Source organism: Heptranchias perlo, unplaced genomic scaffold (genome assembly GCF_035084215.1).
Source record: "Heptranchias perlo isolate sHepPer1 unplaced genomic scaffold, sHepPer1.hap1 HAP1_SCAFFOLD_1282, whole genome shotgun sequence".
Classification (NCBI taxonomy): Eukaryota; Metazoa; Chordata; class Chondrichthyes; order Hexanchiformes; family Hexanchidae; genus Heptranchias; species Heptranchias perlo.
Genome location: NW_027138519.1, coordinates 1 through 24,331, shown reverse-complemented (window position 1 = coordinate 24,331; position 24,331 = coordinate 1). Strand labels below are relative to the sequence as shown.

The 24,331-nt window shown below is 48.7% G+C and overlaps 1 protein-coding gene across 1 annotated transcript in view; it reads right to left on the bottom strand.

The window, feature by feature from the left end:
• The window catches only part of LOC137308314 (ankyrin-1-like), a gene marked incomplete at its 5' end in the record, with an annotated part of 39,556 nt that extends 15,664 nt beyond the window's left edge, over positions 1-23,892 (bottom strand). The window contains 13 exons of the mRNA XM_067977113.1: positions 1,198-1,272; positions 2,404-2,488; positions 3,198-3,317; positions 5,123-5,248; positions 7,919-8,147; positions 8,558-8,654; positions 10,381-10,585; positions 12,693-12,904; positions 15,480-15,634; positions 16,853-17,077; positions 23,220-23,294; positions 23,496-23,576; positions 23,777-23,892. Of these exons, the coding sequence (XP_067833214.1) occupies positions 1,198-1,272; positions 2,404-2,488; positions 3,198-3,317; positions 5,123-5,248; positions 7,919-8,147; positions 8,558-8,654; positions 10,381-10,585; positions 12,693-12,904; positions 15,480-15,634; positions 16,853-17,077; positions 23,220-23,294; positions 23,496-23,576; positions 23,777-23,892 (1,801 nt within the window). The remainder of the gene's footprint in view (positions 1-1,197; positions 1,273-2,403; positions 2,489-3,197; positions 3,318-5,122; positions 5,249-7,918; positions 8,148-8,557; positions 8,655-10,380; positions 10,586-12,692; positions 12,905-15,479; positions 15,635-16,852; positions 17,078-23,219; positions 23,295-23,495; positions 23,577-23,776) is intronic.
• Between the last annotated feature and the right edge of the window lie 439 nt (positions 23,893-24,331).

Genomic DNA, 24,331 nt, shown 5'->3' with positions numbered 1-24,331 from the left:
GCCGATTCAGAACGGGGGCGGGGTGGGGGGCGGGTGTGAACTCATCAAGTGTCAGCCGTGGCTCAGTGGCAGCACGTTAGCCTCTTGAGTCAGAGCACTGTGAGTTCAAGTCCCGCTCCAGAGGCTTGAGCACACTCCCAGTGCAGTACTGAGGGTGTGCTGCACTGTCGGAGGTGTCGTCTTTCGGATGAGGCATTAAACCGAGACCCCGACTGCCTTCTCAGGTGGACGTAAAAGATGCCACGGCACTATTTTGAAGAAGAGCAGGGGGAGTTCTCCCTGGGGCCAATATTTATCCCTCAACCACCATCACTAAAAAACAGATTATCTGGTCATTATCACATTGCTGTTTGTGGGATCTTGCTGTGTGCAAATGGGCTGCCGCGTTTCCTACATTGCAACAGTGACTACACTTCAAAAAGTACTTCATTGGCTGTAAAGCGCTTTGGGAGGTCCTGAGGTCATGAAAGGCACTATATAAATGCAAGTCCCTCTTTCTTTCATCACAAAATTCAGTGCAGCCTGCCCTCTCGAGCTGCTCGTGCAGGGAGGCTGTGCCATGAGTTTGCTCAACTCCAATATTGCCATTCTCCTAAAATCGGGGCTATAACCTTTGCCTCAGTAATCATTTCTCATCACCCACTGTGTGAAGAAGAATCTTCTTACTTCCCCTTTCATTCTTGCAGTGATAATCCTGACACTATGCTCCTCTTCACCCGTTCACCAACCCTCTCATTATTTTGGAAACCTGCAATAGATTTCCCTCCAACCTCCTCTGTTCCAGTGGGAAAAAAAAAACAGCAGATTTTTTTTCTGAGCCTTTCTTGATGATTGTAACTTTTCATCCTTGGCAATTTTCCAATGAATCTTGACTGTACCCCTTGATATGACTCGGACATCCTTCCTACAATAGGGTGCACAGAACTGCCTGCAACTGTGGCGTAACCAATGTCTTGGACAAATTCAACATCACTTCCTTGCTTTTATATCCAAAATCCACAATTGTATTTGCCTTTTCTACCTGTGCTCCCACCTTAATAAATCTCAGTAGGCCATCCTCACAAAATGACAGAAATATGATCAATAGGTTTGAGACCACAAAAAGCACAAGTCAATGAAAGGATTGAGCGTCAAGGATCAGGGAAAGTGTAACTAGTTCAGTCCTTCAGATATTAATAATCTTGAACTTGTACTCACCGGCCCAGCTAAGGCCAAGCTGCTCAGCGATGAGGGACATCTTCATCTCCGCGCGTTCTCGAGCACTCAGAGAAGCTGGAACATTTCAAACACAGCGTTACAGGCCCGCTAAAACCTTTATTCCTCATTGAACATCTCAACTCTTTTTCAATGCACTTCAGTGAGGAATTAGTCACTTTTGTTGACTCTCACAGAGGCTCCGATGGTTTTCGCCCCCCACCTTGATGTTCTTCCATCAAGACCACACAGTGTACAAAGCAAGAGCTCTCAGGAGCTTGGCTGTAAAATTCAGCCAGGATCATGGAGGTGGCTATCCCGAAGGTGCTTCGTCTGTTCGTTTCATGAGATCTGTACCTATCTGTCCAACACTTGTGCTTATGATCTTCAACTGGCTAGTGCAGGGGCTGCAAAGTAATATTGGGGTGTTCATTCCGGTGAGTCTCGGCCATTTCTAAAATAGATAAAAGTACTGCTATCTTGAAATAGTGTTTGGCAAATCTTTTCTTTGAGAAGGAAGAGAGTCCAGCACTGTCTCCATGGTGGCTGTGACACGATGCTGAGGTTCATTAATTTACTCGTGCATTTATAAACAAATGAAAAAAACAGTTTGCCCATCACTTTTTGTGAGAGGCCTGCAGAGGGGGAAAAGGTGGGGAGAAGGAAAAGATTGGGAAGGGGGAGAGAGAGAGAGATTGGGAAGAGGAAGGAGGGGAAGGGAGGAGAGAGAAAAGAAAGAGGAAGAAAGACGGAGGGTAAAGTGAGAAACTGAGTCAGGTTTCACAATAGACTGAACGAAGTTAAACTTCTGTCTTATAATAATCTGTGCTCCTCACAAACCTCCCAGCGTTGACGAGGAACAGTTTGGAGACCTGGGGGTAATTTGGACACTGCGGCGATATTGTTTCGGCCTCCAGTTATACATCTCTCCCGATTTACAGTTCAATTGACTTTAATTACCTTTACTCTATCGCCCAACGTCAAAATGACACCAATAGAAAGAGGAAAGGGCAAACCTTCATGCCATCCGTGCCCTGCCAACAGTGTGATGGCACCGTGAAGTGACCGTTGTATCCTAAAGAGTGGGTTCCCGAAACATGGCGAGGCTACGTACAAACCCACGGGATGCTCATTTCCAAATACTTTCCAAACCGCGCGCTGCTCTTATTTTAGCGGTGGGGGCGGGGGTGAGATAAGCTGGCTCCGTACCCATTGCTGGCTCGTTCAGTGTGCTGTATCGTTCACGCAGCGCCAGGGGGGTCAGGTTCCGTCGCCTTTCCTCACTGCCGTCGATCTGCCGGGAGAAAGAATTTGTTTTGAAAAGCAGCAGACTTCCAATATGTTGGCCATGTGTGACGATTGTAATTTGTTGGGGGAACTAGCACCCATGATGGCTGCCCCCAAGTGCATGCAGTCAGCAAGGTCAAATTCTTACAGGCTCACGGCTGTGTTCGTTTCTTTCTTGTGTGACTGCAATTCAAGGTACGACTGCTTCACGGAGTGATAGCGAGGCCATGCCAACCACCACCAGGATCTCAAGCTATGGATTTCTTTCTCCCTCATCTTTTCCTTTCCTCAACTCTTCATCCATTTGTGCTATCCCCCTCCCTCTTCTTCCTCCTTTACAGGTACCCTCCTACTCAAGGAGGTACAGTTTCATTTTGCATGGCTGTCATTTTCATTTACAGTTGTCAATGTGCAAAGTTAAGGAATTTCAAACACTGAGCAGCTCCCTCTCCTGATTCATGCTGAGGTACAATGCCGTAGATACCAACAGCCCCAGTGACCCTCCTTCATGTGTGGCTATTCATCCGTGGAGGCATCACGTCCACATTCCCCCAGGGGGCAGGGATAGTAATCAGGCTGATTATTCCATTTCCTGGCCCAGGTGCACTGAGCCAACTGCAGGTGCTGCACTGGCCACGTTTCGGAATTGTGTGTTCAAGCTGTGACACTCTGCGTGTTACATTGTACATCTCTTGTGTGTCGACATTGTACATTACCTTTATGCAGGGAGGCATGGTGATATTCAGGTTACAGATAATGTGCTGCAGATCTTCATATTTTGTTGGCTTCCGGAGGAAGGAAATGTAGCCGGTCTGGTCTTTATTGAGATCTCTCACCTTCATAGACAAGAGAAGAATGTGAATAAAGGTTAGTTCAAACAGGTAAATATCATTTCCCCAAAGCTCTGGATCTGGTCTCACAAGTTTTGCTCCAATCTCCAATCCACCGAAAATCAGAAAACTTCATTTGCGGAGAAAAGGAAGATGAAGGGATTTGATTGGGATCCTTAAGGTTTTTACAGCTGTGGAGAATTTGGATCCAGGAATGGTTTTCGAGTGGATACATGAGTCGAGGACTCGTGGTGACAGTTTAAAGTTCAGAGTGTCAAAGGAAAATCGGAAATTTAGGCAGTGTATTTTTTTTTAGTAACAGGGTGTGAAGAACTGTGGAACAAATTACTTGCAAGGGCAGTCGAGCAGAAATCCAAGGGCAGGTTAGAAAAAAAGGACAGGATGAATTCCGATTAGGAAGGGGATACGGGCTATGAGTTCCAGAATCACGGGAAGGAAACTGATGGGAGGTTTGCAAGATTAGGCGAGATGGGGCAATGGTCTTCCACCAAAACATCACAATGTTAATGTTTCACCCAGCACGTCCATCTGCTGGTACACCACTGTTAGCACACCACTGCTAGTACACCATTGTTAGTTGACGAGTTAGTACACTACTGTTAATCCACGACTGCTAATCCACGACTGCTAATCCACTACTGCTAATACACTACTGTTAATCCACGACTGCTAATACACTACTGTTAATCCACTACTGCTAATCCACGACTGCTAATCCACGACTGCTAATCCACTACTGCTAATACACTACTGTTAATCCACGACTGCTAATACACTACTGTTAATCCACTACTGCTAATCCACGACTGCTAATACACTACTGTTAATCCACGACTGCTAATACACTACTGTTAATCCACGACTGCTAATACACTACTGTTAATCCACGACTGCTAATACACTACTGTTAATCCACTACTGCTAATCCACGACTGCTAATCCACGACTGCTAATACACTACTGTTAATCCACGACTGCTAATACACTACTGTTAATCCACGACTGCTAATCCACGACTGCTAATCCACGACTGCTAATACACTACTGTTAATCCACGACTGCTAATACACTACTGTTAATCCACGACTGCTAATCCACGACTGCTAATCCACTACTGCTAATACACTACTGTTAATCCACGACTGCTAATACACTACTGTTAATCCACTACTGCTAATCCACGACTGCTAATCCACGACTGCTAATACACTACTGTTAATCCACGACTGCTAATACACTACTGTTAATCCACGACTGCTAATACACTACTGTTAATCCACGACTGCTACTACACTACTGTTAATCCACGACTGCTAATACACTACTGTTAATCCACTACTGCTAATCCACGACTGCTAATCCACGACTGCTAATACACTACTGTTAATCCACGACTGCTAATACACTACTGTTAATCCACGACTGCTAATACACTACTGTTAATCCACGACTGCTAATCCACGACTGCTAATACACTACTGTTAATCCACGACTGCTAATACACTACTGTTAATCCACGACTGCTAATACACTACTGTTAATCCACGACTGCTAATACACTACTGCTAATACACTACTGTTAATCCACTACTGTTAATACACTACTGTTAATCCACTACTGTTAATCCACGACTGCTAATACACTACTGTTAATCCACTACTGCTAGTACATTACTAGTTTATACACCACTATTAGTACACTATTGTTAGTACAATACTGTTCATAGCTGAACACGTTACAATGACAGCCTTCCTGCACAGGTTCTCAGAGCACGTCCATTCCCACTGACCTTAATGGTGATGGGAAGGCGGTTTTCCTTAAATGAATGGAAATTGAAACAGCGCTGCTGTCCTGCTTTTCTCACGGGCACGATGTTGCCGGAACATTCCACATACAACGGCATTCCCTCTAGGACCTGAGTAAGAGAAAAACACAAGTGCGGTGCTGACATGCTGCAAACACAAGATTTGTTTTGAATTGTAGGATCAGGAAATGTGAGAAAACTAGACTCTCGTTCCTTCTGCCTTCCTCTCGCAACGTGCCTTAAACGGGTCGTGAAGCTTCACAAGCACCAACCCCCCTCGGTGTGTGAGGCGAGATAGTGAATGTCAGCGGGCTATTTAACTGCCTGGGGCGTCACAGCCGAGCTGAATGCTGCCCTCCCCCATTGTGCACATACTTAAACATTCCAGCAGGGGTGGCTGGATACCAACCAGGAGCAAGAACCCGGGCTGGAATGGTTCCCTCCATCGCCCGGGGTTACTGGAGGCCAACTGTGGCACAATTGCTGCCCTTGGAGCAGGCGATCTGCTGTCCTCAGTCTCAGCCAGGGATCCACATAAGCAAAGGGAGCAGCATTTCAGAAGGTTTACAAAGTTTCACAAAGAGATCTCTGCGTTTAGTATTTAACTGTGCAGGAAAATAGCATTAAACAGCTTCCTGGATGTGCAAGGAAGAAACAAACTTGGGTTTATATCACTCCTTTCACATCCTCAGGATGTCCCAAAGTGCTTCACAGCCTATTAATTACTTTTGAAGTGTAGTCACTGTTGTTATGGAGGCAAACACGGCAGCCAATTTGCGCACAGCAAGCTCCCACAAAGAAGCAATGTGATGAATGACCAGTTAATCTGTTTTTGGTGGTGTTGGTCGAAGGAGAAATGTTGGCCAGGACACTGGAAGAACATTCTGCTCTTCTTCGAATCGTGCCATAGGATCTTTCACATCTACTTGAACAGGCAGAAGAGGCCCAAACTACAACCTTTTATCTGAATGCTGCATTGTCGGCACCTCCGACAATGCAGCATTCCCTCAGTGCTGCACTGGAGTCAGCTCAGCTGGTTAAACTCTGGCAGTCCCCCCGTGCATACTTGGGGGGGGTCTCTGAGCTTGGGCTCTGCCAACCTGCACCAAGCTCTCTGGGCTTGAGAAAGTGGTTATGTCCCGACGGGGAGAGAGTGTACACTGCGGATTGGGCATAGAGACTCGACCGAGGTGGGTTTCTCGGTAGCTTGGTGCGGAGACTTAAACATGCAGACAGATTTCTGCACACTGGACACCGAGCTGACTGAGGTGGGTGCTAATAGTGGGGTATGTTCGTTCCCCCAAAGCAGATGGCAATGTTGCTCTGTGCAAAATTGCACAATGGTGCTTCCTGGTGGGTAAAAACAGCACGATACCCGCAAAAGAATATTTAAATAGTATGGACACATTGCGTGACATACACAGGACCGTTAATGTGTGGAAAAATGTGCAAACATTCCCTCAAAAGTACATTTTCACTCTTTGTTGTACGGAATTTCTTTACATCTGAATGCTCACAATCACAAGGACATGAGGCTCAGTTGGTAGCACTCTCGCCTCAGAGTCCGAGGTTGGAGGTTAATGCCCCACTCCAGGACCTGAGCACATAATCCAGACTACCCTGTAAAGAGCCGCTGTCCTTTGGCTGAGACATTAAATGGAGGCCCCATTTGCCTGTTGAGGTGGATGTAAAGCATCCCATGGGACGATTCGAAAAAGAGGGGCGAGTTTCCCAACGTCCTGGGCAAGATGCCTGCCTCAATCAACGCTCCCCAAAAACAGGTCATTCATTTCATTTGTTGTTTGTGAGATGTTTCTGTGTGTAATCGGTTGCTACCTTCACCGACAAAACAACAGTGAAGGCAGCGCGACTGCAATTCATTGACTGTGAGGTGCTTTGTAAGTCCCGAGGATTTGATCAGGAGCTGTGTAAATGTGAGCTCTTCCCTTCTTTTCATGTCGAGGTCACTTACCGCTCTGAAGTCAGGGTGCTTGTCCACACTAATAAAACAATATCTCGCCTCTTTAAAGCACAGTGCTAACAAAGTGACCTGCAGTGTAAGGCCTGTGTTTGAAGACAAGTCCTCGAGGAACACACATTCCCGCTTTTACATCACAGAAAGAAATAAGGACGATTGTCCCTCGTTTGATAGCCAGACGTCATCGTCAGTTACAAAGAATTATCTTTACTTTACTACTCTTCTGGTTTTTTTTTTTCTCTTCCATCTTTCTGTTTGGTGGTTGACAAAACGTCAATGATACTCGAGCCTGAGACTGCCGTGTTGGGCGGGTGTTGTAGGGATATTGCCGAGATTGCACCTGTTCAATGTCCAACCCACCGATTCAGTATCTGCCCCATTCCTGAAGTGACAGTTGACTCACTCGCACCGTGGGACTCAGTAATTCCAAACCCAACAACACTCTGTGTGTCAAAATATAATATCGAAAGGGACATTAAAATCAATCAGAATTACTCGTAATGGGTTTCTAAAAGGGGTTTTTGACGCCATTTTTAAAATGTACTGTAACTGAACCACCCTCTTTAAACTGGGCTTGGATGTTGAGTCTCACTCTTTAAAAGGAGCCCTCTGCTAACACTTCTTTAAGTGGGAATAAAATGCCTTCTTACTGCAAGGGGTGAATGAGATGAGAACTTTACGCTTGCTGCCCTCTTTTTTTTATATACCAATCCAAAATGAGGCAAGCCAGCTGGCCGATCGCTCAATAATTGATTTCGAATTTCAATCAACCCTTGAAAGTAAAAGTGGCAGAGCAGTCACACCTCGATATCCCTGCTTCTTGCCACTTCAGTGAAGTTCTCGTGTTGCTCCAAGGTCTTGTCCACCTTGTCATCGCTCATGCAGTAGCAACGCAGTCGGCCATCCCTCCCATCATGCATCTTGGCAAACACAACGAACTTGGCCATGTACGGTACGGCCATCAACTCATTGTAGAGCTGGGTGGCAAAGTTTACTGCTTCTGCTGTCCGTGGGCAGTCAGCCAACCAAAACCTGCAGGAGAAAGGAGGCCGAGTTATCACCAAGCCGGACGATGCAATCCTGACCGAATGTGGAGAGATGGGACACTGGACCAGGATTAACGCTCAATCACGATTTCCGTTACAAGTGCTGATAAAGCGGAGGTGAAGAACACTCAATTAGTAAACCTTCCGACTCGTTCATTCAGAAACTCAGGCAAAAGCTAAGCAAGCGTCACTGAGCAGGCAACGTGGGAGTGGACTTACTGATCAACAGTTCAAATGAGCTGGTCAATGCAAGGTTGAGCAAGAAACGCTGTGCAGTTGAAGACGTTTGTGTTTGAATCAGGAGTTACACAGACAGGGGTCCTGTCTACACAATGGGGGTGAATGGGAAGGGCCTGGTCTGTTGCAATCCTATGCCGAGGGAGTTTATCTGCTTACCTTGCTGATACATTGGTCGTGAAGTTGGCACAGTCATTTGCGTGGATTAGTTTGGTGGTCCCTGTGATATCCTCCCACTGGGCAGTGCCAGTTCCTCCTGTCAGATAACCACAGCAATCCAAGGTTAAATCAGACAAAGGCCAATGAGATTCACACAACAATTGGTTCATACAAATTGTCACCACTGGGCGAGCCGTTGAATTATTTTAAAATGAGCTCCTTTGCCTTAGCAACATGCCACCACCTCAGGCTCTGCTTTTGCGACCAGCGACTAGCAGAGTTCTGAGGGTTTGTTGTGGGCCTTCGACAGTTTAACAATATGGAGGGGTGTACACCAAGCATTCTTGTTCAACTTGTTGATGACACTAAGCGCTCTGGCCAGGTGACTGGTGTCAGGGCAGATTGGCAGCACTCGCAGGGAGTGGGACGAAATGGCACAGGTGGAAAAGGAAAAAGGCTTGGGTTGGATTGCTGGTCGGCAAAAAATATCAAGCTCATCCGTCAATAACAAGGCGACTGAAGAACTGGATGGATGTCCAGGAAATCTGAGCAGACCCTGAAAGGCTTTACTCGTATCCTGCATAACTCGGGACTGAAATCACAACAGAAATTAAACCACTGCTCAAAATGTAACTGTATAAAACTCTGACAGGACAGTTGAAAATATGCAAATGGTATGTAAGATATTGGAATGAAAAGGTTGGCTGAGGTAATCAGCCTTTTTTTGTCTTGCACTTTTGCCTTGCATTGTTGTGATAAGTTTCCAATCTCTCCTCTGAAGGGGAAATCCTGAGTGGTTACAAAACACTTCCCCCAAGGGGCAAGAAACAAAATTGGTGGATGAGCAGCCCCACATCCTAGTGACTGGTTACAGAGGAGTATCAGCATGTAGTTGGGAGCAAGCCCAGACCTCACTGGGTGGAGAATGGTGCATGTACCAGGAGAAAATGGAAGGAAAAGAATTTACAAACAGAACCGTCTGAGAATGGTCTCGGGCTGTTTGCTGTATAATCTTTTATCTTATAAAATCATGGAATGAGACACCACAGAAGGCCATTTGGCCCATTGTGTCTATGCCGGCTCTTTGAAAGAGCTATCCAATTAGTCCGATTCACCTGCTCCTTCCCCATAGCCCTGCAAATTTTTCCCTTTCAAGTATTTATCCAATTCCCTTTTGAAAGTTATTATTGAATCTGCTTCCACCGCCCTTTCAGGCAGTGCATTCCAGATTGTAACAACTCACCGTGTAAACAAAATTCTCATCTCACCCCTGTTTCTTTTGCCAATTATCTTATATCAGTGTCCATTGGTTACTGACCCTCCTGCCACTGGAAGCAGTTTCTCCCTATCTACTCGATCAAAACCCTTCATGATTTGGAACACCTTTTTCAAATCTTCTCTTAACCTTCTCGGCTTTAAGGAGAACAATCCCAGCTTCCCTCGTCTCTCCACATAACTGAAGTCCCTCATCCCTGGTACCATTCTAGTGAATCTCCTCTGCGCCCTCTCCATGGCCTTGACATCCTTTCTAAAGTGTGGTGCCCAGAATTGGACACAATACTCGGCGCGGACTCGATGTGCCGAATTGCCTCCTTCCGCGCTGTAACCTTTCTAAGGTTCTACTCCAGCCGGGACCTAAGCCGTGATTTCTTACGGTTTCGCACATTATCTTCTTCCCTGCACTTGCAGCTCCTCCTGAGTGAGATCGGGAACTCATGAGGAAGGATTGCAAGCGGGAACCCGCACTCTGACGCCCGCACTTGCTGGGCTAAGTGTAGGTCAGTGCAGACAATGGGTAGGAGAGGGTCATTTAATTCTCAGACCTATAACACTGCACAGCAGTCGGAGGCTGGTCGACTCCCCTTCGCTGGTGTCCCGCGCATTATTCCTCCAGGACGGCGGCAGTGGGATGCGAAGACCTATCGGGATGTGGAATTTCCTCCTTCTGGGCTCCACGGTAACAATGGGACTGAACGTTGCCTGGTTACCCACTAACTTTGTCACCAGTTCGTCGGGAACGGGCTGAGCCTGCGGGAAGGAACGAATGGTAAGAGAGCGTCCAAGCCAAAACATAAAGAAATGATTCAACAGTTCAACGGTCCCCGTCCCAAAATTCGAAACACTCGGGCACCTGTTCACTTCAGACAATGTTGGCAGAAGAAGAAACGTATTATTAGGGTTTAACAATCTCCATTAGATGTTCAAGGACAGGAAACATTCGCCAATAGGCACTTGAAGCTCAACATTATTCTGCTGCCCCATTTATAATGAACAGGTTTGTGCCTCTGTTAAAACGGGGGACAGATCAATGTCAACTGAAGGAATTGAGCCAAGATTCCAGCCTCTGCTCATCTCGCTGTCCTTATGAGATTGTTTTTTTTTTGTTTTGGGCAGGATTGGAGCCAAATGTATCATCCTGATGACAAACACTTTGTGAAGGTGGTGTCTTGGAATTTCTCTCTCTCTCCCCACCGCCCCTCCCTCCTTCAACTGTTATCGGTAATTTTTTTAAAACTCTCTTTTTAGATTCCTGGCCCTTCACTCAGACTGGGTCCCACACAGGGCTGGACAATCATTGTCCACGTCCCCTGACTGAGCCTTTTCTGAGAGGCAATCTGGGAGGTACGGACTCTGGCACAGGAAGATTTCTCTTTTCCCACCGCTCCCTCTCCCTGAAAATGGGGAGATAACATTGGAATCGGAAGATAACATGAAAACTCAGCGAGAATTAGACAATGTGCGAGTTGATGGTGAGAATGCAACCTGAGGCAACTTTTGGAATCGGCTGCCGTGGAGGTTGCTGAGGAACCAGCGATATGGGATGCTTGTTTGCTAAAACAGTATAAAAGAGAGATACAAAGCAAAACTCATTGTGAACTTTAGCTGCCTTTGAGGAGAGGTACCGTGGATAGGCAATAGTTCACGATTCCCGGGGAGTTCTTTACACGTGAGTAGGACTGATGTGTACTACTCTGGAATGTGGTCTTCAGGTGAATGTTTTGAAACAATCATAAATGTGGTAAATTATTGGACATATTACTGTCTCTGGCTTTCACAAATCTGTTATTAAAAAGTATAAGGATTATCCAACCATCAGTTTTTGCACAGTTTCAATGTACCGATACCTCCAGTTATTTCTGAACACACTGTTCCTGCTGGCTGAGTGGGTAAAAGCACCAAGTGGTGTGGCACTGAGACACAAAGATCAGGAAGATCAGAATCTCAGTCCACCGTCTGTGCTGGGTTAGCAGGTTTGGAGCTCCATTGCTGACCCCAGCGACCCCATGCTTGGGAGGGGGAAGAGAGACTCAGCCTGAGTTCCGGCTCCTGATTCCTCTCCAGTAATGCCCTGCTGGAATGTGCAGGCGTGTGGATGTCAGGTGAGAACAGCTACAGCTCGGCTACGATTCTCCCCAAGATCAAACAGCTCCGCTGTGATTCTCCCCATGATCAAACAGCTCCGCTGTGATTCTCCCTGTGCACAAACATCGGCTGACATTCACGATCTAAGCTGATGTGCAGCAAGAGCCAAATACAGCTGAAAATACACAGCAGGTCAGTCAGCAATGTAAATTGTATAATTTATATCAATTAGTGTTCATTGTATTCAAGTGGTGGGTATCAATTGGGGACTCTCTTGTATCCTTTTTATAGGAGAGCTTATCTCGGGTGTGGTGTGTGTGTGTAAGGGGACTATCTGTGAATAAAGGCTTGGAAGCAACTGAAGACCAGGCTCCAGTATTCCCTCCTTCACCACATGACTGTCTAATTTTAACAAGCATCTGGAAAGAGGAAAGACAGGTTATTGAGGTGAACTTTCACCAGAACCAAATGGCCAATTGGGCAAGCGGAACTCTCCCTCAACGGAAGTCACTGAGGGTTGAGACAGCTGGAGTGGGGGACAATAATATTTCGTCAATAAAAGGAACCAGGGATGGTGTGCGACAGGACAGTGTTGCTCGGAAACATCCTCAATCTATTTTCAAAACTTCAGCTTCAAGAGAAAAACACCTTCTGCAGGCCTTTTATTCCCGCTGGTTTCCAAGTTGAGAGCAGGGGCGGGCTTGTGTTATTAATTATAGAGCGTGGGAAGGTTCTGTGATTGCGAATGGAATGGGCCAGTTGCTGACGTTACCTGAAGGCCCAGCCGGACTCTCTTGATCACTGCGGACGCAGGGAAGGAGGTCTGCACCTTTGGGACGTGCGTGCTGCTCAGGACGCCCCCCTCTGGCCCAATCCACTCGCTGTCTTGCCTGATACGAGAGACGACGGCAAAGTAAAGCGGGAAGTCCATGGAGACGATGCGGCAGATTCGCTTCCGCTCCAGCTCCTCCGGGCAGTCAAGGTCTGTGTGAACATCAACACCACGGTCAGCACAAAGCCGTGTCCGACACGGCATTTAGTAACGGCTCCCGTTACCGGGACTAATAATCCAAAGAGCGTGAGTTCAAATCCCACCGTGGCAGGTTGAGAATTTCGGAACATAGGAACAGGAGGAGGCCATTCAGCCCCTCGAGCCCGCTCCGCCATTTGATAAGATCATGGCTGATCTGTGATCTAACTCCATATACCCGCCCTTGGCACATATCCCTTAATACCTTTGGTTGCCAAAAAGCTATCTATCTCAGAATTTGAATTCAGTTCAATAAAAATCAGGAATTAAAAGACTAGTAATTGGCTAAAGTGACCCTGAACCTGTTGGATTGTCATAAAAAACCCAACTGGTTCACTGATGTCGTTTGGAGAGGGAAACCTGCCGTCCTTACCCGGACTGGGCCTATATGTGACTCCAGTCCCACACCAACGTGGTTGACTCTTAACTACCCTCTGAAGTGGCCTAGCGAGCCACTCAGTTGTAACTCACCGCTACCCCAGGGTAGCCAGGGACCGGCAATAAATGCTGGCCTTGCCAGCAACGTCCACACGCCGAGAATGGATTCATAAAACATTCTCAGCAGCGGCAGCAGCTCCCACAGAGCAAAGGGAGGGGCGATGGATGAAACAGAGTCAGCTGGTATCAGAATCGAACCAACATGCTCACCAGCACCATTAATTTACAGTTAAATCAAACCTGGATCCAATCATCATAGAATCATGGATTGATACAGCACAGAAGGAGGCCATTCGGCCCATCGTTCCTGTGCCGGCTCTTTGAAAAATGTATCCAATTAGTCCCACTCCCTTGCTCTTTCCCCATAGCCCTGTAAACCAATCTGGTTTTGAAGTTATGTTGGTTGCTCTCCTTGGTCATGTTATTTACCCACAATCCTTTGGTAGACTACCGTGCCCACCAAGGTGAGGGATAATCAGTGCTGGTAAACATGTTACCCAGCGGAGAAAGGGGGGGCGTTTGTCCGGCGGAGAAAGGGGTGCGTCTGTCCGGCGGAGAAAGGGGGGGCGTATGTCCGGCGGAGAAAGGGGGGAGCGTCTGTCCGGCGGAGAAAGGGGGGCGTCTGTCCGGTGGAGAAAGGGGGGCGTCTGTCCGGCGGAGAAAGGGTGGGGGGCGTTTGTCCGGCGGAGAAAGGGGGGCGTCTGTCCGGCGGGGAAAGGGGGGCGTCTGTCCGGCGGAGAAAGGGGGGGGGCCTTTGTCTGGCGGAGAAAGCGGGGGGCATTTATCCGGCGGAGAAAGGGGTGGCGTCTGTCTGGCGGAGAAAGTGGGGGGACGTCTGTCCGGCGGAGAAAGGGGGGGCGTTTGTCCGGCGAAGAAAGGGGGGGCGTCTGTCCGGCGGAGAAAGGGGGGCGTTTATCCAGTAGAGAAAGGGGACGTTTATCCAGTAGAGAAAGGGGGGCGTTTATCCAGTAGAGAAAGGGGGTGTTTATCCAGTCGAGAAAGGGGGGCGTTTATCCAGTAGAGAAAGGGGGCATTTATCCAGTAGAGAAAGGGGGCGTTTATCCAGTAGAGAAAGGGGGCGTTTATCCAGTAGAGAAAGGGGACGTTTATCCAGTAGAGAAAGGGGGCGTTTATCCAGTAGAGAAAGGGGACGTTTATCCAGTAGAGAAAGGGGGGCGTTTATCCAGTAGAGAAAGGGGGGCGTTTATCCAGTAGAGAAAGGGGGGCGTTTATCCAGTAGAGAAAGGGGGCGTTTATCCAGTAGAGAAAGGGGGCGTTTATCCAGTAGAGAAAGGGAGGCGTTTATCCAGTAGAGAAAGGGGGGCGTTTATCCAGTAGAGAAAGGGGGGCGTTTATCCAGTAGAGAAAGGGGGGCGTTTATCCAGTAGAGAAAGGGGGCGTTTATCCAGTAGAGAAAGGGGGGCGTTTATCCAGTAGAGAAAGGGGGCGTTTATCCAGTAGAGAAAGGGGGTGTTTATCCAGTAGAGAAAGGGAGGCGTTTATCCAGTAGAGAAAGGGGGGCGTTTATCCAGTAGAGAAAGGGGGGCGTTTATCCAGTAGAGAAAGGGGGGCGTTTATCCAGTAGAGAAAGGGGGCGTTTATCCAGTAGAGAAAGGGGGTGTTTATCCAGTAGAGAAAGGGAGGCGTTTATCCAGTAGAGAAAGGGGGGCGTTTATCCAGTAGAGAAAGGGGGCGTTTATCCAGTAGAGAAAGGGGGCGTTTATCCAGTAGAGAAAGGGGGCGTTTATCCAGTAGAGAAAGGGGGGCGTTTATCCAGTAGAGAAAGGGGGCGTTTATCCAGTAGAGAAAGGGGGGCGTTTATCCAGTAGAGAAAGGGGGGTGTTTATCCAGTCTGAGGTGAATTTGAATCCTGGCACCACAAATAACCCTCGAAATTGGACCCTTGTAACCTGCTCTTACTCAAATGAATCTCGAAGCTGCCGGTACCATAAAGTGAAAAACAAACTAATGTAAGGCTATTGCAGTTTGACTGTGAATTGGTCAAAGCCAACTCGTGTTGAGATGTATTTGAACAGCATGTCACACCCCCTTCTAACCCCCCCGGTGCCACCCCCAAACACACACACACACCTTCATCCATTCCATTCAGGAGCTGATCCAACTGTTCCATTTCAGGTCGGTTGCGATGGTCCTTCCATGCTGATCCATTCTCACTCCGCAGGACTATGAGCTCCCGGTCAGTATGTTCCACTGAGGCAAAATGCGGAATTTCCACAATGACAGGCCTAAATAAAGAGAGAAAAAGAGAAAAGGGAGAAAGAGAGAGATTGGGAGAAAGAGAAAAGGATTCAATGGGCAGGAGAGACAAAGACCAAGAGAGAGAGAGAGTGAGGAAAGAAACAAGGCAGACAGAAAGAAAGGCAGAGACAAAGAGAAGCATTCAATTTTCAGATTTATTTCTGAATTGAAGGGCCAAAATTCTTTAATTGGGACTTTCACATAGAAGATTCTCACAAGTCTTTGAAGAGAAAGTTCCATAATGAACAGATGGATTCCCAGCAGAGTTCAAGGGCAATGTGTGGAGGGTAAAGCATCTGAACTCCACCACTGCCATTGATCTAGAACACCGGCCATGATCCAGAACAAAGTCCGCAATCTAGGACACTGCCCGTGATCTAGAACACTGCCTATGATCCAGAACAAAGTCCGCAATCTAGGACACGGCCCATGATCTCGAACACTGGCCATGATCCAGAACACTGGCCATGATCTAGAACACTGGCCATGATCCAGAACAAAGTCCGCAATCCAGGACACGGCCCGTGATCTAGAACACTGCCCGTGATCCAGAACACTGGCCATGATCTAGAACATTGGCTGCGATCTTGGACACTACCCGTTATCAGCCCCAGTTTGGGTATTGTTATATGATGTCATGGAGGCTGAACATGGAGGAATTGTTGTTGACTTTTTAAGACACACAAACACCAAACATTTGGAAGGCGAATGCAATCACAGAACACTTTTCCAATTGTGAAAGTTAATGGAGTTCGAATCAGAACTTTGTGTTACGAGATTCTCAACCCAGAATACACCTGAACTTATGTTTTAATTCTATTTTGATAAAGGATGTGTCAAGATTTCTATCTGAAGTGCAACTTGTGTTGCTTTGACCGGTAGCCTGGGACTTCAGGCCAGTTCTTCTCCTTATTTAGAATGAAGAAGTCTCCTTATTCCAGATCCCTCAGTCGCTGGACACAGTCTATAAGCAAGACTTTTAACACAGTCTGTAGATTCTTGTTCTGGATCATTTCTATGCTGAATTGGACAGACAACCAAATTGCTATTGCAATGTAATTTCGTTTTGTGCATGCGCTTGAAAGTTGGCTGGAAGATTGAAAGACTCGACCCCACCCTGCCCAGCTATCCTGCCCATTCTCGACTTGACAAAGCAGCCCCCACTTCCATTCACCATTCATTAAATGTTGCACACAGGTACGTACCCCAGGAACTGGGTACCAGCCGGTCCCAGCGCTATCACCCTGCTTCCCAGCCCTTCTCCTTCCACCAGCGGTGGGGGGCTGACCAACTTCTGAGACTTCACCAGCCGGCAGGTGATGCGTGTCGGAGCGTTGCACGTCCGTGGTGGGATGATGACTCGCAGCCCATTGTGTCGGCTTCCTCTCATCGAGCCTCCGCGCGCATCCACCATGAAACTCACCAGAAATCTGCCAAAGAGAGAGGATGTGACATGGGTCAGTATGGAGCAACTTCCATAGTTTGGGTGGAGTCCATGATACAGCAGGCTGTAACTGGCCTGTCTTCGGAGCTATCTTGATGGGACAAATGGACTAGCCATCCCATGATTTTTTGTGTTCTTCTGAGTGATCTACATTGGCCATTATGGTATCTTCCCAAACAATTAATGCCCTTTGTTGGTAACAGGTGGACCAATGCTCCAGGTATGAGTTGAATCAATGTTTCAAGTATTAACCAGTCCACACCAAACTCATTGAGGATTGAGCATATTTCTGTACTGACCACTTCAATCTCATGGGCGCTTCTGTTTTCAAGAAGGCCATTTGTAATTTTTATTCCAATCTGGAGCCAGGACCATTCCTGAGCTCTTCACTTCTTCCGATCTTCACTGTTGTGACTTTAAGGGGTGGATTTTTTGCTTTGCTCCTTTCCCGTTTTTATTTCAGGCGAGCTGTTATTCTTTTGCGCGGAGTTTTTCCAGCCCCCGGGGGTTGCTGTAGCAAGTGGCACAGCTCCTTTTGTCGCCCCCTCCAACCAAGGCAGGTGACACAGCAGTGGCACAAATACAGCTGGGAGCCCACCAAAAAGTTGAGCCCAGAAGATCCGCCATGGATCGATGGTGGTCGGAACATTCGGAACAGGACTTGGTCCTTCAGCCCCTCAGGCCTGCTCCGCCATGCGATGAGATCACGGCTGATCTGCACCTCAACTCCATTTACCCGCCTTTGCTCCATATCCTTTGACACCCTTCGCCAACAAAAATATGTTGATCTCAGTCCTGAAAGCTCCAACTGTCCCAGCATCCAAGTTGCAAACCCCCACTACCCTTTGTGTGAGAAAGCGTTTCCCAACTTTGCTCCTGAATGGCCTCGCTCTGATTTTAAGATTATGTCCCCTTGTTCTTGAAGGCACGGAGCTTGCCCCACCATTCCTGAACATCCCGATAATTCTCCCAGGGCAGTCCTGACTTTCACCTCATCATTCCAGGCCCTGACTGCAGTGGGATCAGCTCCAGTTGTTGCAGACCCAACAAGCACTGCATCAAAAACAGATCCCCAAATCCCACCTTGTTCACCCAGTGCTGCAATGTGTTGCAGCCACTAAGAAAGACCCCTCATTCGGGTCATTTCCTTCTCATTTTTGCATTGCTCTGTCTCCCCCCGCCCCTGCCCCCATACCAGTTTGGTTATGAATTTTACTTACTTTGCAGTGTAAATTAAAAACTTCATTTTGATTACAATTCTTCTCGCAAATGGAAGAGAGCTATTTTAAGCTGTGATGCTTCAACTGAAGATCACATTGATAATTTAAAGCTTTTGCAATCAATTTTTAAAGAAGCACAGATCCTGTCAGCAGACTCATTAAGAAAGTCATTAAAATGAAGCTAGGAGAGAATGAGATGCCCCAAACACAGGAGATTCGGAATATTTATTAGGATTTGCATTACAGCTCAGCAATTAAAAGCCTGCCTGCTGACTCTTCAACAGGTTGCCACCTCATTGAGTGTGTTAATATAGCTATAAGACATTAGTGCACACTGAATAAAAGCTGGCAGCTCACCCCATCCACAACTGTATGGCCTGTGTATGTCTCTGTATAGGTTCAGCACACACTGTGTCGTTCACCCCGATTGGGCACTATACTGTGTGTGGAGATTTTGTACCAAGTCTTGTGTAAAATCAGCACACACTCGGTGAAGGCGGGCAGTACTTCCCAATCGAGTCCTGTGGAGCTTGTCCTCCCATTTCTGCTTCTGTGCATGTTCAGCATACACCAGATAAAAGGGAACAACTCCACTCGTGTGTGATCCTGCACAACTCTTGGGTGTGTCTCCGTGCTAATTCCTGTCAGTGTATTCTAACACGGGGTAAAGGATGAACATGGTACCTTTCTCTCCTCTCTGCGAATGTATGGCTTGACTACGTCACAATGTCAACACTCGTAGATGTGCACTGTAGACTAGATAAGTCGTACGTCTGGGGCAACACAGAAATTAACAATTACTCCTCACAGCACCGATCTGTTTCTGACGGAGGGAGAGCAGTTACTGTCAACGGATACAGTGGCTAAGAGCCGCTTCTAGACTAATGGGAGGAGGCCATTCAGCCCCTCGAGCCTGTTCCACCATTCAATTCGATCATGGCTGATCTGTATCTTAACTCCATCTACCCATCTTGGTTCCATAACCCTTAATCCCCTTGCCTAACAAAAATCGATCAATCTCAGGTTTGAAATTTTCAATTGACCCCCAGCCTCAACAGCTTTTTGGGGGAGAGAGTTCCAGATTTCCACTCCCCTTTGTGTGAAGAAATGCTTCCTGACATCACCTCTGAACGGCCGAGCTCTAATTTTAAGGACTCTCCCACCAGAGGAAATAGTTTCTCTCTATCTACCCGATCAATTCCTTTAATCATTTTAAACTCCTCAATGAGACCACTCCTTAATCTTCTAATCTCGAGGGAATACAAGCCGAGTCTATGCAACCTGTCCTCATAATTTAACCCTTCCGGCCCAGTATCATTCTGACAAAAGGAGTGATATTCTGGGATGTTTCCACAGCTGGACTGGTGGTGGAAAAACGAATAAAACACTGACTGCTGTTACATAATAAAGATTTTTGAATTCGCATCAACACCTACCATCAGAAAACAAGGCAGGGCCCCAGCCCCTGTATCCCTAGTCTGTCTCATGACCCGAGCCCCTGTATCCCTAGTCTGTCTCATGACCCCAGCCCCTGTATCCCTAGTCTGTCTCATGACCCCAGCCCCTGTATCCCTAGTCTGTCTCATGACCCCAGCCCCTGTATCCCTAGTCTGTCTCATGACCCCAGCCCCTGTATCCCTAGTCTGTCTCATGACCCCAGCCCCTGTATCCCTAGTCTGTCTCATGACCCCAGCCCCTGTATCCCTAGTCTGTCTCATGACCCCAGCCCCTGTATCCCTAGTCTGTCTCATGGCCCCAGCCCCTGCATCCCTCGTCTGTCTCATGACCCCAGCCCCTGTATCCCTAGTCTGTCTCATGACCCCAGTCCCTGTATCCCTAGTCTGTCTCATGACCCCAGCCCCTGTATCCCTAGTCTGTCTCATGACCCCAGCCCCTGTATCCCTACTCTGTCTCATGACCCCAGCCCCTGTATCCCTAGTCTGTCTCATGACCCTAGCCCCTGTATCCCTAGTCTGTCTCATGGCCCCAGCCCCTGTATCCCTAGTCTGTCTCATGACCCCAGCCCCTGTATCCCTAGTCTGTCTCATGACCCCAGCCCCTGTATCCCTAGTCTGTCTCATGACCCCAGCCCCTGTATCCCTACTCTGTCTCATGACCCTAGCCCCTGTATCCCTAGTCTGTCTCATGACCCCAGCCCCTGCATCCCTCGTCTGTCTCATGACCCCAGCCCCTGTATCCCTAGTCTGTCTCATGACCCCAGCCCCTGTATCCCTAGTCTGTCTCATGACCCCAGCCCCTGTATCCCTAGTCTGTCTCATGACCCCAGCCCCTGTATCCCTAGTCTGTCTCATGACCCCAGCCCCTGTATCCCTAGTCTGTCTCATGACCCCAGCCCCTGTATCCCTAGTCTGTCTCATGACCCCAGCCCCTGTATCCCTAGTCTGTCTCATGACCCCAGCCCCTGTATCCCTAGTCTGTCTCATGACCCCAGCCCCTGTATCCCTACTCTGTCACATGACCCTAGCCCCTGTATCCCTAGTCTGTCTCATGACCCCAGCCCCTGTATCCCTAGTCTGTCTCATGACCCCAGCCCCTGTATCCCTAGTCTGTCTCATGACCCCAGCCCCTGTATCCCTACTCTGTCTCATGACCCTAGCCCCTGTATCCCTAGTCTGTCTCATGACCCCAGCCCCTGTATCCCGAGTCTGTCTCATGACCCCAGCCCCTGTATCCCTAGTCTGTCTCATGACCCCAGCCCCTGTATCCCTAGTCTGTCTCATGACCCCAGCCCCTGTATCCCTAGTCTGTCTCATGACCCCAGCCCCTGTATCCCTACTCTGTCTCATGACCCTAGCCCCTGTATCCCTAGTCTGTCTCATGACCCCAGCCCCTGTATCCCTAGTCTGTCTCATGACCCCAGCCCCTGTATCCCTAGTCTGTCTCATGACCCCAGCCCCTGTATCTCTAATCTGTCTCATGACCCAAGCCCCTGTATCCCTAGTCTGTCTCATGACCCCAGCCCCTGTATCCCTAGTCTGTCTCATGACCCCAGCCCCTGTATCCCTACTCTGTCTCATGACCCTAGCCCCTGTATCCCTACTCTGTCTCATGACCCCAGCGCCTGTATCCCTAGTCTGTCTCATGGCCCCAGCCCCTGCATCCCTCGTCTGTCTCATGACCCCAGCCCCTGTATCCCTCGTCTGTCTCATGACCCCAGCCCCTGTATCCCTAGTCTGTCTCATGACCCCAGCCCCTGTATCCCTAGTCTGTCTCATGGCCCCAGCCCCTGCATCCCTCGTCTGTCTCATGACCCCAGCCCCTGTATCCCTAGTCTGTCTCATGACCCCAGCCCCTGTATCCCTAGTCTGTCTCATGACCCCAGCCCCTGTATCCCTAGTCTGTCTCATGAACCCAGCCCCTGTATCCCGACTCTGTCTCATGACCCTAGCCCCTGTATCCCTAGTCTGTCTCATGACCCTAGCCCCTGTATCCCTAGTCTGTCTCATGGCCCCAGCCCCTGTATCCCTAGTCTGTCTCATGACCCCAGCCCCTGTATCCCTAGTCTGTCTCATGACCCCAGCCCCTGTATCCCTAGTCTGTCTCATGACCCCAGCCCCTGCATCCCTACTCTGTCTCATGACCCCAGCCCCTGTATCCCTAGTCTGTCTCATGACCCCAGCCCCTGTATCCCTACTCTGTCTCATGACCCTAGCCCCTGTATCCCTAGTCTGTCTCATGACCCCAGCCCCTGCATCCCTCGTCTGTCTCATGACCCCAGCCCCTGTATCCCTAGTCTGTCTCATGACCCCAGCCCCTGTATCCCTAGTCTGTCTCATGACCCCAGCCCCTGTATCCCTAGTCTGTCTCATGACCCCAGCCCCTGTATCCCTAGTCTGTCTCATGACCCCAGCCCCTGTATCCCTAGTCTGTCTCATGACCCCAGCCCCTGTATCCCTAGTCTGTCTCATGACCCCAGCCCCTGTATCCCTAGTCTGTCTCATGACCCCAGCCCCTGTATCCCTAGTCTGTCTCATGACCCCAGCCCCTGTATCCCTACTCTGTCTCATGACCCTAGCCCCTGTATTCCTAGTCTGTCTCATGACCCCAGCCCCTGTATCCCTAGTCTGTCTCATGACCCCAGCCCCTGTATCCCTAGTCTGTCTCATGACCCCAGCCCCTGTATCCCTACTCTGTCTCATGACCCTAGCCCCTGTATCCCAAGTCTGTCTCATGACCCCAGCCCCTGTATCCCTAGTCTGTCTCATGACCCCAGCCCCTGTATCCCTAGTCTGTCTCATGACCCCAGCCCCTGTATCCCTAGTCTGTCTCATGACCCCAGCCCCTGTATCCCTACTCTGTCTCATGACCCTAGCCCCTGTATCCCTAGTCTGTCTCATGACCCCAGCCCCTGTATCCCTAGTCTGTCTCATGACCCCAGCCCCTGTATCCCTAGTCTGTCTCATGACCCCAGCCCCTGTATCTCTAATCTGTCTCATGACCCTAGCCCCTGTATCCCTAGTCTGTCTCATGACCCCAGCCCCTGTATCCCTAGTCTGTCTCATGACCCCAGCCCCTGTATCCCTACTCTGTCTCATGACCCTAGCCCCTGTATCCCTACTCTGTCTCATGACCCTAGCCCCTATATCCCTAGTCTGTCTCATGACCCCAGCCCCTGTATCTCTAATCTGTCTCATGACCCTAGCCCCTGTATCCCTAGTCTGTCTTGTGACATGACCCTCAGCATCGCCTGTCCTTGACGCCGTGCAGTGTTGGATTTGGCACAAGGCGATGCAGTCTCAGAGCAGGGTAATGCCTGTAGCTGGAGGTGTGTGAGACAGAGGCAGGAGAAGTGGAGCTGCATAGATAGGCAAGTGGTTTATGGAAAAAAAAACAAAAAAGAAGGCACGACTTCGACTAGCCGTCTGCAGATTCTCTGTCCTCACTTACCCGGACCGGATAGGTTTGGCAACAGGAGTGACATTATGGGATGTTTCCACAGCTGGACTGCTGGTGGATATGCTACTAAAAACATAAAACAGAGATAGAGAGAGGCTGCATGATGTCATCTGCTAATTTTCTCTCGGGCCCCACTTCCCCAGGCTGGGGAGGAGCTGACGTTTACATCGAGCATTTCAACAATAAGAAAATGAAATGTAAAAAGAGGAAGAGAGAGAGAGAGACTGCACAAGGTAACCTGCACAATTCCTCTCCAGTCCCACTTACCCAGGGAGGACAATGCTGACACTGGGACTGTCAGTCGGGCTTGAACTATCGGACATTTCTGGAGCTGGACTGTTGGGTTCACTGATAAAAAATAAAACCAGAGAGACACTGCATGAGGTACTCCAGATAAAGTCTCCTCCAGCCCCACTTCCCCAGCACTGATTGGGGAGCAGATGTGGACATATTTTTTTTTTGTTTCAAAGGCAAGGCAAACGCAGGAAGTAAAATTTAAAATAAAGTGAGAGCAATCAAACGCAGACGCCCCCTCCACTCCCGCTTACCCTGTGTGGATGGGGCTGGCGATCGGGCTGATGTTGTCAGAAGTCTCCGTCGCTGGGCTGCTGGGCGTGAAGGAATCTTCATCAAAGTCCTTGGACACTGAGACAGACGGCTGCTGCTGCACAAGGAATGCAAGAGGAGGAGAGATTAAGGTGGTGTGAAACGAGACAAGGCAATTCCAGCAAGTCCATCCCATTCCTCCAATGTGCAACGCCCCCGCCCCGATGGACTTCATCCACCTTTCAATCTCCTGAGGGAGAATTCAGCTCCCTTTCTCTCAGACGTCTCAGGGTCTGCTGACCTCACGGTCCACCGTTCAACCTTGGCTGGTTGTTTCCCACAGACGACACTCCCTTGGTCACAACGGCCAGTGTGTTCCAGGCAGTATTTGAGGCACCCACAAATGACCAGTTCTTAGGACTGATGTTTTTGTTTTCATAAAAAAAAATGGGAGACGCGCGAGCTGAAGCATGAGTCGTGAAACGGGCAGAATCTTCCCAAACATATCTGTGGCCATAACTTCCACACGACCAGCAGCAATGGTGAACCAGTAAGCA